Source organism: Phacochoerus africanus, chromosome 12, assembly GCF_016906955.1.
Source record: "Phacochoerus africanus isolate WHEZ1 chromosome 12, ROS_Pafr_v1, whole genome shotgun sequence".
Classification (NCBI taxonomy): domain Eukaryota; kingdom Metazoa; phylum Chordata; class Mammalia; order Artiodactyla; family Suidae; genus Phacochoerus; species Phacochoerus africanus.
The window spans coordinates 50,682,127-50,697,561 of record NC_062555.1 but is presented as its reverse complement, the minus strand read 5'-3'; the positions used below and the strand labels follow the sequence as shown (position 1 = coordinate 50,697,561).

The following is a 15,435-nucleotide window of genomic DNA, read 5'->3' as shown; positions in this document are numbered from 1 at the left end:
CAGAGAGAGTTGGTCCATATCACAGTACTTACGTAAATATGAAGACACTCAGCTCTACATAAGCAAACTACTTTGACTGTCCTGACCAATAATGCTGGGTCCTTTTTTCCCTACTATTCGAGTCTGTTCTTTGAGAAGTAGATTTTTTTTGTTTTTCATGTGTTTTGTTTCATCATTGTAATTTACTTGCCCAGGAATACCAATCAATGCAAATAGGCTTCTAAGCCTATCCAAGGCTGTCCCAGCTTGGACCACCCCCAGAGGTGAATATTCTCTGGAATTTAAAATGAGGTGGAGTGGTAGGTCTTTCTCATCTTGCATGACCTCAAAACCATGACTTCCTGATGAATGTCCTCAACACATGTTTTCCAACTCTTCTTGGAAACAGGGAGTTTTGCTCTTGGAAGCTGCTTCCTTTCTCTAAGCCCCTTTGTGGCCCCTTTTCTCTCCCCACCCCCTTATGCCTTCCATGAGGCTCCCAGACCTTCTGGAATAAGAGAGGGGATCTGCAGAAAGAGATCAGTGAGGGAGGCAAGAGGAAAGTGTGGCCACCATTCCTCCAGGATTCCTTCTCCACTGGTGGGTAGTTCTAGAATGAGAACTTAAATTGTGATCAGCTTTCATTGCGCCATATGTAAACATTCCAGATGTATAGAAATACATCAAAAATGATATATACATGCACATGTGTTTCTGTTTCTGTATCTATGCATGCATGTACCCTTGATCTTCTCAAATTCAAACCCTGCATTAGGTCCCTTGACTCAAGTATAGCTCATGGTGATTACTAAACAACTTTTGGAGTGATGGGTACACCATAAACTCTGGCCCCCACCTCTTGGGCACTTGAGCTTCATCATTTATCAGCAGTCCTTCTAAGCCTCAGTGATCTGAAAGCTTTAAAGTGAAAGAACAGAGAAGCACACGACTGCCTACCTCTGGTTTTCAGCACCAGAAATTCTGCGACTAACACCTGTTTTCAATCTTCTGCTCCATTTCTCAAATCTTATTATATCTCTGCCTTTTCACACTTTGTAGTCTCTCTCTAATATTTGTTTGCAAAACACTAACTCATTTGTATTTCTATAATTACAGTGATTTTTTGTCTTCTCATCTGTAGTGGTTCCTCCCTTCTGGCAGCCTCTCTGGAACTACTGTTCTTCCACACAATGGCACAGCAGGAGAGAGGATTTCTGATTTTAGGAGTGACCAGAAACTTTTCCTTCCTTCTTTCTTTGTTTTCTTTCTTTCTTTATCTTTGGCAGCATCCTCGACATAAAGAAGTTTCCGGGCCAGGGATCGAACCTGAGCCATGGCAGGGATAACGCCAGGTCCTAAGGCCACCAGAGAACTCCAGGCAGTTTTCCTGACAGTTTAGATATAATTATGTTTCCAGAGCCATAACATTCTCTTTCCCCTGAGACAACCATGCTCCTAATGCTTGACTGAACAAGTTTTAAGTGTTCCCATTTTCAATTGACTATCTTTCCTTACTAGTTCACCATTCAATAATTTCTTACAGGAATTTGTTTCTCTCCATGATATGCCTCTGTCCTAATAAGATATGTTTTTCTCAGACAAGGAAAAAAGACAGAAACATTGAGAAATGCTCAGAAAATATACAGGAGAAAGTGTCCCCTAAAATTTCCTGTAATGTGATACTCTTTTTCAGGTGTGGATCAAGGTCTGTCACATTAAGTTTCAGCCTTGTCCATGTCAAATCTTTCTCCTTTTTTCATAAAGGATCATATAAATGGCTTAGATAAGTCCCTGAAAAAGAGTATTCCAAAAGTAACTCCAGATCAGTATTTTTGGACTTTTTTTTTTTTTTCCAGCTGCACCCATGGCACGTGGAATTTCCCAGGCCAGGGATCGAACCTGTGCCACAGCAGTGACCCAAGCCACAACAGTACTAGTGCTAGACCCTTAACCTACCACACCACCAGATAACTCCAAGAACTGGTGGACATTATATAAATTTTTTTTTTTCTTTTTTGGTCGTCCCATGGCACATGGAGTTCCTGGGCCAGGGATCAGATCCCAGCCACAGTTGTGACGTATGCCAGAGCTGTGGCAAGGCTGGATCCTTTAACCCACTGTGTGGGGCCAGGGATCGAACTCGCATCCTGGCACTGCAGAGATGCTGCCCATCCCGTTGTGCCATGGCGGGAACTCCTATATAAATTTTAAAGAGGCAAATAATGCCCTCACCCCTCCATAGGGGTAGAAGGGAATATAGTTACATTTAGGGAATATAGAGGTAGGGAATTAAGAGGTACAAACTATTATGTTTAAAATAAGCTGCAAGGATATATTGTACAACATAGGAAATAGAGTCAATGTTTTATAATAACTATAAACAGAGTACAACTTTTATGAATTATGATTCACTATACTGTACACCTGTAACTGCTATAATATTATACACCAACTACCCTTGAATAAAAATAAATACAGAGGCAAATAATGATGATGGCGCAAATGCCGCTCCTGGTACTTTTAGGACACACACGGGGTACATGTGACATGAACACATGTCTCCAGACAAAATGCCCAGGCTGGCTCTTTAATGGCATTCCTTTGGCTGGCAAACACAAGATCGAATCTTTAAGTATAATTTATTGTAAAACGTGTGTTCTCAGAGGGCAAGGCCTTGTGCTTGAGTTTTTTGGTGGAGTGGCCCACATTTTGCTGACTGTCATAGTTATTAAATATGACTCAGGCAGGAAAATGCCAAGAAATGCCATTACAACAAAAAAGATACCTTTCAAATAACTAGCCCCTGGAGGAATATCTCCATCTATTGGGAATTTAGAGACTGACAACACTGGATAGAAAATACCAGAGAACAGCCATTGTCTCCAAGTTGCATCGCCTGCCATCAGAGACTCATGGAAGTCACTGAAGAGACTGCCCAGGGTCCAGACACAAACAGATGGTGGCTGTCAGTGGGTGACTCACACTGTGGATTAGAGCACTTAACAAAGCAAAGAGGATTAGATTTTTAGACAATAGGCAGGAAGCTGTTCTTTAGTCAACTGACTACATTTAAAGGGGCAGCCCATTGTTTACAGTGATCTTGTTGAAATGGAAAGAAAGGTCAATGATTTTCTTGTTGAACATTTTTTGGGTCAAGACAACTAAATCAAAAGACCCCGTGGGTTTTAAAGGGACTCAGGTGAGGGACTGTACTTGACCTTTTAAAATGACCATCTAGCTCACTGTATGCCCTTCATTTTCAAACCAACTGATTTTATTCTCAACATTACTTGTACAAAGATTCCTTTTGTTTCCCCATTTTAATCACAAAGCGTCATTGATTTTATTTGCTCGAGAAAAAGAGACAGAGAGATCTGAAAAATGGGCCCACGAAGAGAGCTGCCTACAAATCCAGAATAAAGTTATTTCATAAAATGCTCAAGTGGCCAATTATTCAAATAGGCACATCCTCTTAGAAGCTTTCTTAAATGCAGTATTGCCAGGCATCTTCATAAATATCTCAGGCTAGGTTAGCAGATGCAAACTATTCCATTTAGAATGGATAAGCAATGAGGTCCTACTGTGTAGCACAGGGAACTCGATCCAGTCTCTTGGGATAGAACATGATGGAAGATAATATGAGAAAAAAATATGTATAAGTATGTATATGATGGGATCACTTTGCTGTACAGCAGAAATTGACACAACACTGTAAATCAACTATAATTTAAAAAAAAAATTTTTTAATATCCCAGGCTAGAAATATCTGAAATAGGAGCATGAAATAGGATCATGTTCCTACCTGGATATGGTAATATCTTTTCATCACCATCCAGGGTTTATTAAGAGTCTCTTGGAGGAGTTCCACTGTGGCTCAACAGGTTAAGAACTGACATGGTCTCCTCGAGGATGCAGGTTTGATCCCTGGTCTCATCTAGTAGGTTAAGGATCCGGCGTTGCCACAAGCTGCGGCATAGGTTGCAGAGGTGGTTCAGATCTGGTCTTGCCGTGGCTGTGGTATAGGCTGGCAGCTGCAGCTCCTATTCGAGCCCTAGCCTGGGAACGTCCATGTGCTGCAGGTATGACCCTAAAAAAAATAAAATAAATAAAATAAAATACAAACAAGAAAAGGGTCTCCCAGGACACGTGCCACAGTGGAAAACAATATGCCTAGGACAACATGATAGGTTTATGAGTAAGATGCTTAAAGCGCTCTTAAAATTGTACCCGTGCAACCAATGCCATATAATGAGTTAAGCTTTTTCACAGGGTGCGTCTTCTGGTGGCCGAGGGCTATGAAGATCGGATTCTGATGGCACAGGACATACATACGAAACACCGGCTGACAAAATATGGAGGTCATGGCTACTCACATATACTCACCAACATTGTTCCTAAAATGTTGCTTAGAGGTATAACTCAGGACACACTTGATAAGATACTGATAGAGAACCCTAAGCAGTGGCTAACTTTCAAATAGAACGGTTGTTAGAAATTCACACCTTGAGGAGAAAGCTTGCAGGGCAACGTACTTACGTACAGAGATTGCAAACCCGCTGTAAGATGTTCATCAGAGCTACATACAACTAATGACAGAGCACTTCCTTTTGATGAGAATTAGAAGAGTTTTGCATTAGAAGAGTTACGCCTTCTCAGAAACTGGCTGACTATTACATCTTTGGTAGGCTCCTGAGCCTAATAGAACCCTATTGTTTTTCCTTTACAAAATAAATACAAAACTACCCGTTGCCAAACAATGATTTACAGCCTATATCCCCTTAGTGGAGTTTGGCTTTCCTTTTGTTTTCTTAATCTATCAAGAGCACTACTTGAGAAAATTTAAAGTGTTTCTAGTTAAATTACCCCCTTCTGGAGCAATCTAATGTTTCTTGTAATATTGATGATTCTACTAATTATCCTGCTGTTCTTTAATTAATGCTTAATGAGTAATATGGCACTTTAAAATAGCTTCTGCAACAAGGGAAGTTAAATTTTGAGACTTTTTTTTCAAAGGATACTGAATACACTTACTGATTCACAATGGTAACAATCTTGTGGAAGGTTAATCATACGCTGTTCGTCTATCTATGGAGATTTATAATAAATCAGTTTTGTTGCCTGTGGCTTTTCGGTATCCAGTTTTCCTATAAATTTTATTGTGTTTTGAAATATTTGTATAAGGGAATATGAACACATATCATAGTACTCAATTATAAAAATTCAATCATAAAAGTCAAAATATATTACATAATATAGTTTAATGAATCATTACATTTATAATAACAAAGGCCACAATTTCATTAATTAATAATATATAATGCAAAAAAAAGAGAACTGTTTGCCTTATTTATATAGAGTCTCTTTACCTTTTATCTGTCTTTCCTTGGACTCAAACGGAGAAAACAATGCTTATTTATCTGAAGAAAAGGTCAGATCTATTAGCAATGACAGTCTGATTCGAGAGCCGACTCTTTAAAAGGTACCCAGCCCTGATGTTTCGTGTAAATAAAACCTTTTTTAAAACTCTGAGTTAAAACTCTTAGTTGATGTGTCTTGCTGTTTATAAACTAACCTTTTGGCTGAATCCTTCACGACGCTATTTGCTACTTTAAAAAAAAAAAAAAAAAAAAAAACAATTCCCCACTGCTAATTCCTCTTTGATAAATATATATTGTTCTGTTGAAATAAAATCCATCGAAACTCTTATCTTACATATGAGAAAAGCTAAATAGAATCAATCATTATTCTTGGTGAACAAGCTAAGTGTTTTTCATCATATAAATCATGAGAATTACTCAGACCAAGGCATTTGAGAAACCAACCAAACGGCACCTTCAGATATAGGAACATTGGGCATAACTCTTTTGGAAAGTTGAGGTTTGCTAAATAAAGATACTTCTGTGGATCAACGATGATGAAGCTTTCTGTGTATTAGAACAGAAAGTACCCAAGAGGGATGAGCCAGGAGAATACGCTAATTCCTTTAAATGAAAAAATGCAAATGTCCTTCACCAGTGTAACAGGCAGATTTTGAAATCTCTGGTTTTTGAAATCTGCCTGTCAAAGAGTTTTCAAAGGCAAGTGACAATGGAACAGATTTTGTCATTGTGATAGCGGAAGTCGATACTTAGGATCTTTAGACCTACATTTTTAAATCTTTTTCTAAGATTAAAGACATGGCTTTTGGCAGTGTACTTGAACCAGAGAGGAAGATGTGCACTGCTCTCAAAATCTACTTTGCGGGTCAGCCTTAGTCCACCCGAGAAAAAAGAAAAAATGGACCACTCGAGTGCACGTGATTCGTAAACATTGCTAAGGACAGCCACGTTGTCTCTGCAGTCCTAACACTAACAGTCGGCCACAGAAGGCAAGGAAAGTATTGATTGGCATATGGTAATAAGGACGCCATGGGCTTAATTTACAGACATGTGACTCATGGGGCATTTTTTAACCTAATAAAATGCAATCTTCTGGTTGACTCTTAAAAGAGAAGTCCTTTAAATTATTTTGCTACGTCATCTATTTCTGTCTTCCAAAATATATTTCCATCCAAAATAAGTCAAATCATTTGTGTACGTTCGTGTGTGCCTCCATGTACATCTTTAAAAACTAAAATTTGGGGAACTATACAGCCACTGTGCCTATGGTCTGAAGCCATTATATATATTATATTTCATCTAATGTATATATATGTACATGTACATATATATGCAGCAGGTATTTGTATAAAATATATACACTTTGTTGTCAGACTGGCTATATGTGAAATTGTTCATTTTGAGATCACGTCAGGCCATGACTTGTGGTAACAACACAAAGGCCTTACTCAGTGTCCCCTTAGTGACGCATGCGGCGGAGTAAATTAAACAGATGTGCATTGGGTTACGAAAAATCTTTTGTTCCAAGGAAGGCGGAAGCCTCAGTCCGATTTCACCCCAAAGAAGAAATTTCTCTGACTTTCCAAGGCAACCTAAATGCATTCTACTGACAAACGGAACACGAGGGATTTTCTAAATACCACACATAACTACACATTTTCACACGCAGAGGGTAATCCTATGATACAATTTCCATCTCTGTTTTTAAAAACTATCACCTGAAAAGAGAGAGAAGAAAACACCAAAGAGAAAGAAAATGTGAAAAAAAAAAAAAAATTGATCACAGGCTTGGGAATTCCCTCCAATCCAGAAAATTCCAGGTTAAGGCTTGAAAGTTGAATCACTCCCAGGTCCATAGCTCTCAAGTTAACAAGAGTACAAGGCAAACAATTTCTTTGGGGACAAAGCAGCGTGATTTCAATGAGACCTTCTCCTGCAGGGTGAAAATCATTCTGCCCTACACTATGCATGGATTCCAAGTATCCTAATAAGCAGATTAACTCACAAGAACCAAAGCTGACATATGGATCAAAGCGGCAAGATCACAGTACACCAAAGTATCATATATATTGAAGAAATAATTCAGCATCTTAGATTTTTCTATAAAAATCTGTGATCTATATAGGACTTCATTCACACGGACACTAACAATAAGGAGTATTTGCTTTGGCGGTAGTGGATCACACATCTGCTTATCTTGCTTTTAATATATATATATATTATTTTTTACATAATGTTTCTGAGTATACAGATGTGAGTCAGGTAGCTTTTGAATTCCCCACATATACACAACTGAGGTGCCCTGCGTCTGGCATCCCCTGATTCTCGATTCACGGACGAAAGCCATACGCATCCAGTGTCCGAACTCAGAACAGTAAGCTTCGTTTTTGCAGGATCAGTCCGCATAGATAATAAATCCCGAAAATGTGCTGTATTTGTTGTTGTTTCCTCCATGGGCTTTCCCGCCATCTAATTTGATGTAGACTTCATCCCCCGGCTCTAAATGAAGAACCACACTATTACTGGCATAGTCGTAATTCTGATCAGCATCTTGGGCAATGGCACTGGCACGCACCTATGTGAAACAGAGAAAACATTAGAATTTCTAAAAGAGAATTCCTGGGTTTTCTTTTTCCTTTTTTTTTTTTTTTCCCCTGCCAGTCACACAGCATCATAAGCAGACTGGCTGCCATAGCACAGAATTTAACACAGGGAAGTCCATCCACCTTGGCCTTGAGGCTTTATGAGGACATCTTTATAACAACTTCAGCTACGTTATTGGAAAAGAGAAAACAAAGCTTTTAGGGAGGGTCATTCTAGCAGTCTTTTTTTTTTTTTTTTAATTTACTATATGTTGTAAACAATGCGTACCAATCTCTAGTCTTCCTAAATCACTACTTTTTCTAATTCCTGTTATCTCTATGCCCGATCACTTCCTAAAATGGTAATTTTTTGCATTTTAATTTAAGCCAAGCAGCCATATTCTAACCAGCGGTTTATGAGTATAGAAGATTAGCCCAAACTCCAGTGGGTCCTCAGAATTATTAGAAAACTGAGACCCACAGCATGTAAAAGACTTAAATACCACTTCTCCTCTAACTCTACTATACAGGAAGACCAAAAAGAGAAGCAATCCTTTTGATTTGGGGCTTTCAAGATCTAATTCAAGGAAAACCCCCCTCTACCGGAAGCTTAAACTCATTCAAACATCTTTGGTTCAAAAGTTTGCAGAGTTTTTTCTGTTTCTGTCCTCTTATCACTAATTGTGATGTGTGCACTCAGATAAATTATTTAATTTCAACGTGTCTAAAAGTTACAGAAGGAACTACATTTCCATGATTGGAAGGCTTTAAAATGTCAAGATTTGGGGGAGTGATCTTTTTGAATACCCTTTTATAGTTATGTGATTCTAAATATGTAGTTTGCTTTGAGGACGCTTATAATCCACTCAGGCTGAGCCTGTGATCTCATTAGTGAGCTGACAGACATTTGCAAACAGTCCAATTGCCTATCATCTCAAGTAATATGGACATTCTGTCACATCCTCAACTCAAATTAGGCTTCATATTCATTTAGCTCTATTTTGCCTCTGCCTTAGAAAAAAATTTTTCAATAGGCAGACTTGCCCTTGATTTATTTCAGTGAAACATCTACTTGGTGGCTTGTTTCTATTCCACTGTAATGATATTTCCCTGAATAACACAGCCAGTGATTTAGTGGTTTTGTAAACCTGCACTATGTAATAATGCATGACTTGGGGTGCAATATGCTGGATTTTATCACTTGGCAAAACGAGGGAAATGAGACTGAAGCCAGGAATTTCCATGCCTTTCTTTCAAAATTTAAATGATGGATTTTCAAATTAAATTTTCATGTGGCATGTTCTCACATTAATGCTGAAATGGTAAAAAAGGAGAAGGCTCTTTGACATTGCTGAACTTGTAAAGTAATATGAGAGGTAGTTTGAAAATTTCTTTCTGGATATCGTATAGCAAAAGGAGAAAAGGGCTTAAAAGATGTAGAATTGCTTAACACTGTGCTGACACTAATATAATGAAAGCGATATACCATGTAATTATGCTCAGAAGCACTACCTCTAACATATACACCAATTTAGTGAGGTGATCTCTTTTGATCATTAAGTAATAACACAATTTAATGTCATAATGTTTCCTAGGAGTGGGATGTTTTGATTCATTCACGTCATCTAGTCATTAATTCCTAGGGCAAAAAAATCTACAAGGAGGAAAGAGCTGATTTTTTTCCTGATATGACCTGATTTTTTTTTAATATGTGGATTTTTAATGGGTGAGAAAAATTAAAATACAAAACGGTAATTAGCCACATCAGTAATACAGCATTTAATTATCAATCCATAATAAGCATCTCACCTCTTATTATTAACCAGACACATTTTTATTTAGTGTTTTTGGTATTTAGCATTAAGTTCTATGGGTATTGTGTTTTAACGTTGTTTTCTACATGAGGGTTTTTGGAAACTGGGATTCATTAAAATCACTAGATTTAGAGACAATAATCCTTATGTGTGTGTGTGTATATATAGTTCAGTTTTTATTCTATAGGATATAACCACAAACCCATGTAAATGTGATCATTTTTATTCAGTAGGTGTTACCACAAAAACCTGCAAATGCATGAGTGTGATCCCACAGACTGGAAGGCTACCCTCATGGTTTTCACTTCCTTTGTTGGATAAAGCCAGAATGATTGCTTTTTAATGAAAGTGATTCTCTAAGATTTTAACCTCTACTGTACCGTTAAGGCTCTCCCAATTAAATTCCTGCCATGCTCCAGGATACTTCACATGATTTTAGTATGCCTGCTTACCTGGTCATACTCTAAAGGTATAATGGGACTTGAAATTTCAAGCTCCAGTAGCCAGCCCAGCAACTTGCAACAATTCTTCCTTTAAGCCATCAAACTATTGAGGAAGGTAATGCTTCCACCCTGGAGGCTATTTTCAGGTTCCTAAATGTACACTGATTTCAGCATTTTCTCTGGCAACATGATGTATCTTTTCCTTGGCCCGATACACCCATTTCTACCTAAATGCCCTCTTCTATCTTTTCATCTTATCAGTTAACTATTTAGATTCTGCTGATCTTTAGAGATGTTTCACAGCCCCTAAAAAGGTAATTAATTTGACATTTCGTCAATCTTGCTAATAAATGAACACCAGCCCACAAACTGTCCGTGGTCTCCGATATATCTGATATAGCTCACGTTCACTGGTGCCATAACTAATAAATTCTTAGAGTAGAAAGTGGCCTTTAATTATTTTATAGTTCTAATCTCAAGCCAGTTTTAGTTTCTATTAGAGGGGCTTATTGGAGTGGTATTATAGTGATTGGATTCAAAGAGCAATATTTTTTATTCAGGCTTCCGGCCAAAAGTATGCACACATTTAAAAAATATTTCCCATCTCTATGTAAAGCTATTTGAATCCAACTTTTCCCTTCGGTACGCACTGTCATCGGCTTTTAACACATGGTAAGATTAAATTTAGGTGGACGGTTTCATGGGGAATGTGAGAACCAAGGTCCTTTTAAGTGCTGTGTTTGTGAGGAGGTAAGAGGTTGTGTTGCCTAAGCATTATCTTATTAGTAAGGGTTTATCATTAGAGACAATATTTATGGTAACATTTGCTAATTTAATTAATCACTACTGATGTTCTCCTAATTTCATTTTCATTGTGCTTCTGTGGAATCATAAACAAAAGGTTAAGTGGCGCGTCAGGTTAATTTACTGGCCTTTGATGTTTCCATCTGTGATACTGCATCCAACACAAAGCATAAATAAAATGGGGCTCGGATGGTTACGGTCCAGAGGCATTCCTCTATCCTAGAGCGAACTGCATTTTTAGTTGAATTTTTTGGTGCTTCTCAAATCCACTTAATCCATAGAACATTACACTGACATGCATCTCTGAGTTTCTGTTTTATGAAAACAAATTAGGTCAGCTCAGAGGGGGGAACCGCCGTTGAAGGGGTGATAGACAAGAGCCAAAATGAAAATCAAAGATAAACTCTTTATTTAATATTAACTAAAAAAAAAAAGATGGTATAAGATTTTTCTTTTGCCACTGCCTGCAGACTAGACTTAACAAAACAGTTCTATTTTAGAGATGAAATTCCTTAAGAGTAATATTGTAATAACCATTTTACCAAAGAGTCCTGTGCTGAACTCAAAAACATATTTGCTTGTTACTGTGTTTATTTTTTTTCTGAATTACTTGTTGCTCACCTTTTGGAGAAGGAGCAGCTTAATAATGCCAATGGAAAGCATTACATTATAAGGTTGGCTGCTTTGCCTTTTCTTTTCTTTTTTTTTCCTGATCCTCACAGAATGAACATTCAAGGATGCTACAATGAAGCACACTACACTCCAAACAATGAAATAATTTTTAAAAACAAAATGCACATACAGTACCTATATAGAACCGTTTTCTTCGAATCTAGACATGGCCCCAGCACCAGCATTTATACGCATTTAAATGCACTGTTTCCTGGCTTGCCATGCAATGGCCATTTCCAGATACTTAAAGATGTGTGTTTTTAATACAGTGGCTGATAAAACGTGAACCTTACTCCATTTGATTTAATACTCCTAAAAACAATCTCTTCAGCCTGATAGTATGTGCCAGACCTAACCTTTAAGTAAGAAGACAGCCAATCTGTAAATAAATGGGTGCCTCATCCCTGCCTGCTGAAGGGCTGTTCTTGAACCACTTTGTTAAGGGTGACACAATGGCTCTATTTTGGTACCATGAGTCATGCTCTTTTTAGCCATTTACCTATAACTATCCCACTGCTCTGTGAATAATTTTTATTTATCTTACTATTATTTTCCTGCATAATAACTAGAATAAACAACCCTGTCAGTGCCTCCTGGTGGCCGTTTTTTCCTCTTTTTGTTCCATCTGACCTTAGGGTCCCTTAAGATAATTACTTCGGAATTCCTTTGGAAGTGAGGGGTGGGAGGAAGGGGAAGGACAGGATATTTGGTCCTTTCTCTTATACATTTAGGAATATTTGGCTTTCCCTTTGGAAGAATTCGGACACTGAAGGAGGGTCTTTGGAATCAATCCTGCTTTAATGTTGCTTAATAGAAACCTGGGTTATACAGCTCAAAACACGTGAATTCAAAGAGGGAGTGATCTGAAGCTGGATAGCCCTTATCAAGTCAAAACTGGCCATGGCAGGGGCGGGGATCGCTCCCTGTGCGGGTGGGTGGGGGGGGGACCCCTGTGCACCCCAAAGGCAAAGTTAAAGCCCAAGAACTGAGCCCAGACTGCCTGCTGCAAGGTCTCTGCCAGCGGCTGCTGATTAGGCACGTGCAGAGGGTCTGATTACACTTTTAGGTAGTTACAAATATTATTTTCCTCTCCTAAGCCAACAGACACTTCGGTTTTGCAATGACCGTGAATTTCTCTAGCAAATGGCAAAGTGGCTCTTGCGGCATCTCGGATGGCTCAGCTCAGGAGAACAAGTCCTCTGGCAGAGGGATAATCTGAGACTGTTTCTCAGCCAAGGCCAAGGCCACTGCCGCTAGTGAGCAAAAGGCTGGGCTGGAAAGACCCTCACGCAGGCGCCCTGGGGCTCCCTGGCAGTGAGGCCCACAGTCCAGGGTCTGGGCTCCGCGTCTGGACCTCCAGACCTCCCGCCTGTACGCCCTCCTGCTCCAGCCAGTGGAGTCTGGGTTCCGTGTTTGGGCGCGTGTTTTACAGCACGAACCCACGAGTCTCTCAACTTTTGCTTTTGTTGTCGGTACTCATTACCTCTTCCCCTTCAGCTGAAATCTAAACCGGAGTTTGCATCTCGAATCTGACTGTATGTGAGTTTCCCTGATCTGGGGTGCCGAAAGGGCCTTGCGACCGCTGGCTCCGAGGTCCTGCCTCAGCAGCTTGGGAAGCGCCCCGCTCAGAGTGATCCTTCGCGCCCCTTCTTTCTCCCTTGGGCCCCGGTCTTTCTCCCCCGGGTTTGTCATCCTGGCACGCCCACTTCTGGCTCCCCCAGCCCTCCCGGTTCGGGCAAAGCCTGGCAGTGACCCCTCACTGCTGAAGATTCCGCAGCTGGAGGCCCGATTTCTGCTCCGGGGCTCCCCGCGGTGCACAAGCTGTCCAGGTGACCAAACTCCCTATTTCCCGCCCCTCGAAGGTCGAGCGCACCAAGTGTAGGTCCCAAGCTCGGGAACCACCCTCTCCGGGCCTCCAGGCGCTCTCTGGCGTAGGACCCCTGCCTCTCAAGGGTGGAACGGAGTCCCCCAGCACTTGCGACTCTCGGCAGCGGGGCTGCCGCGCCCTTCTTCCGCGGGCTCCCACCCCCGTTTCCGGGGTCTCCTCCCTCTCGCCAGTACCTTCCCGCTCTCCCTCCCCGCCCTCCCCGCTGCCTGCCCGCACTCACCTGGTTGTTTTTGCAGAGATCAGCCCACATGCTGGTGCCATCCCCTCCGCGCATCAGGACGTGGTAGGTGAAGAAGTAGATGCCCGGGATGGAGCAGGTGAACTTGCCCGTGGTGGGATCGTAGTGGTTACCGAGGTTGGTGACCACGTCGTCGAACTTGAGCACCTCGTAGCCTTCGTGCTGCCGCTTGAGGCCGGCGTAGAAGGCGATCTTGGGCACCGTGCTGTAGGTGGCGGCGCTGATGGCCCCGGCCGCGTTCAGGCCGGGCGCCCCGGGCGGGCCCGGCAGGCCTTGGCGGCCGGGCTCGCCCTTCTCGCCCGGGGGGCCCACGGGGCCCGGCGGCCCAGGCTCACCGGGGGGCCCCCGTGGGCCCGCCTTCCCCGGCCTGCCGGCCTCGCCTTTGGGGCCCTGGATGAAGGTGGGCAGGGACTGCATGAGGCCGCGGTCGGGCGTGGCGGCCGTACTGGGCGCCTTGGTGCCCCCGTAGGGGTCGCAGACCATGCGGCAGGTGCCCAGCATCTCGTAGTGCGCCGACGTGCCGGCCGAGCTCACCAGCACCGGGATGAGGATGACCAGCAGCAGCACCATCACCACCCCCAGCGCCCCGGCGGCGATCAGGCGCCTCCTGCTGCCCACCAGCCGGCTCAGCGCGGGGCGATCCTCTTGTCTGCTTTTGGACAAAATTTTGAAGGTTGGGCGGGGACCTCCTCAGAGCCGAAAACAACCCCCTGCGAACCCCAAGTCCCCTGGGCGGGCGGGCGCCGGCCGCTCCTCGCCTGCTCTCGCTCCCCCCGCTGAGGCTGCGGCTGGGGAGGGAGCTCGGACGCCAAGTGACTTGAGCAGAAGTCCCAAGCTGGGGGTGGGGGCGGGGGAGGGGTGCGCTGGGCGCCCTCTCGCCTCCCGCGAGCCCCTTCGCACCTGTGGCTGCCGCGGGCGCCGGCGCGGCCACCCGGAGGGCAGAGCAGCCGCCGCCTCTCGCGCTCGCCGGGGCCGCTCACACTTTTATGCCGCCGCCGCCTGCGATCGACTTTTCCGTTTTTGCCGACTGCGCCAGTTCGCACCAACTTTCCGTCTGAAGTTGCCTTTTTCTGCCTCTTCTTTCGCTCGCTGGGATCGCCCTTCTCCTGCTTTTTTTTTTTTTTTTTTTTTCCTCCTCCTTGGCAACCACCAGAACTCTAATAGATGCGCACCCCCAAAACCCTGCACCGGCCGCGCGAGCTCAGACCAGGCGCCCCCCGGGTGCGCAGAGCAGCGGCGCTGGGCACCGGCGGCTCGGCGAAGCTCCGGGCTGGAGCGGAGGAGCTGGCGAGCAGCGGCGAGCGCCTCACGGCCGGGAGCCGAGCGAGAGAGAGACTGAAGGCAGAATTCTGCCTGGGTACCACCTGCCAGGAGAAGAGGAGGCTGACAAACGCGCGCCGGAGCAATTTATAGGCACCCAAGGCGCAGAGGAAGGGGAGCCGCTTTGGCATCTCATTGCGGCATCTGCTCTGCTCATCCCACTCAAAGAGAGTTTGGCATTACTCTGACAATGTGGGATTTTTTTTTTTTTTCTCGGCCTCTCTCTCTCTTTTTTTTTTTTTTTCCCCTCTCTGCACATGGATGAACAGTGAGATTTTGAATTTTCCCTTGCTGAACCCAGGCGATGGCAGCGCTTT

The 15,435-nt window shown here is 42.8% G+C and overlaps 2 protein-coding genes across 2 annotated transcripts in view; one reads left to right on the top strand and one right to left on the bottom strand.

Annotated features, from left to right (window-relative positions):
* PTER (phosphotriesterase related) overlaps positions 1 to 5,508 on the top strand; it is a 72,572-nt gene extending 67,064 nt beyond the window's left edge. The window contains exon 5 of the mRNA XM_047754821.1: positions 4,249 to 5,508. Within this exon, the coding sequence (XP_047610777.1) occupies positions 4,249 to 4,459 (211 nt within the window). The 3' untranslated portion in view covers positions 4,460 to 5,508. The remainder of the gene's footprint in view (positions 1 to 4,248) is intronic.
* A 2,025-nt stretch (positions 5,509 to 7,533) lies between these two features.
* On the bottom strand, positions 7,534 to 15,203 carry C1QL3 (complement C1q like 3). The gene is made up of 2 exons (XM_047754822.1): positions 13,781 to 15,203; positions 7,534 to 7,932 (listed from the first exon to the last, which is right to left on the bottom strand). Exons 1-2 carry the CDS (start codon positions 14,366 to 14,368, stop codon positions 7,753 to 7,755), a joined length of 768 nt encoding a protein of 255 aa, XP_047610778.1. The 5' UTR covers positions 14,369 to 15,203; the 3' UTR covers positions 7,534 to 7,752.
* Between the last annotated feature and the right edge of the window lie 232 nt (positions 15,204 to 15,435).

Bases quoted from the DNA above. Each gene is read 5' to 3' on its own strand.
- C1QL3 (XM_047754822.1), bottom strand. From the start codon at position 14,368: ATGGTGCTGCTGCTGGTCATCCTCATCCCGGTGCTGGTGAGCTCGGCC. The intron at 7,933-13,780 runs GTGAGTGCGGGC...TGTTTCACATAG, and splicing joins ATCTCTGCAAAAACAACCAG to GTGCGTGCCAGTGCCATTGC.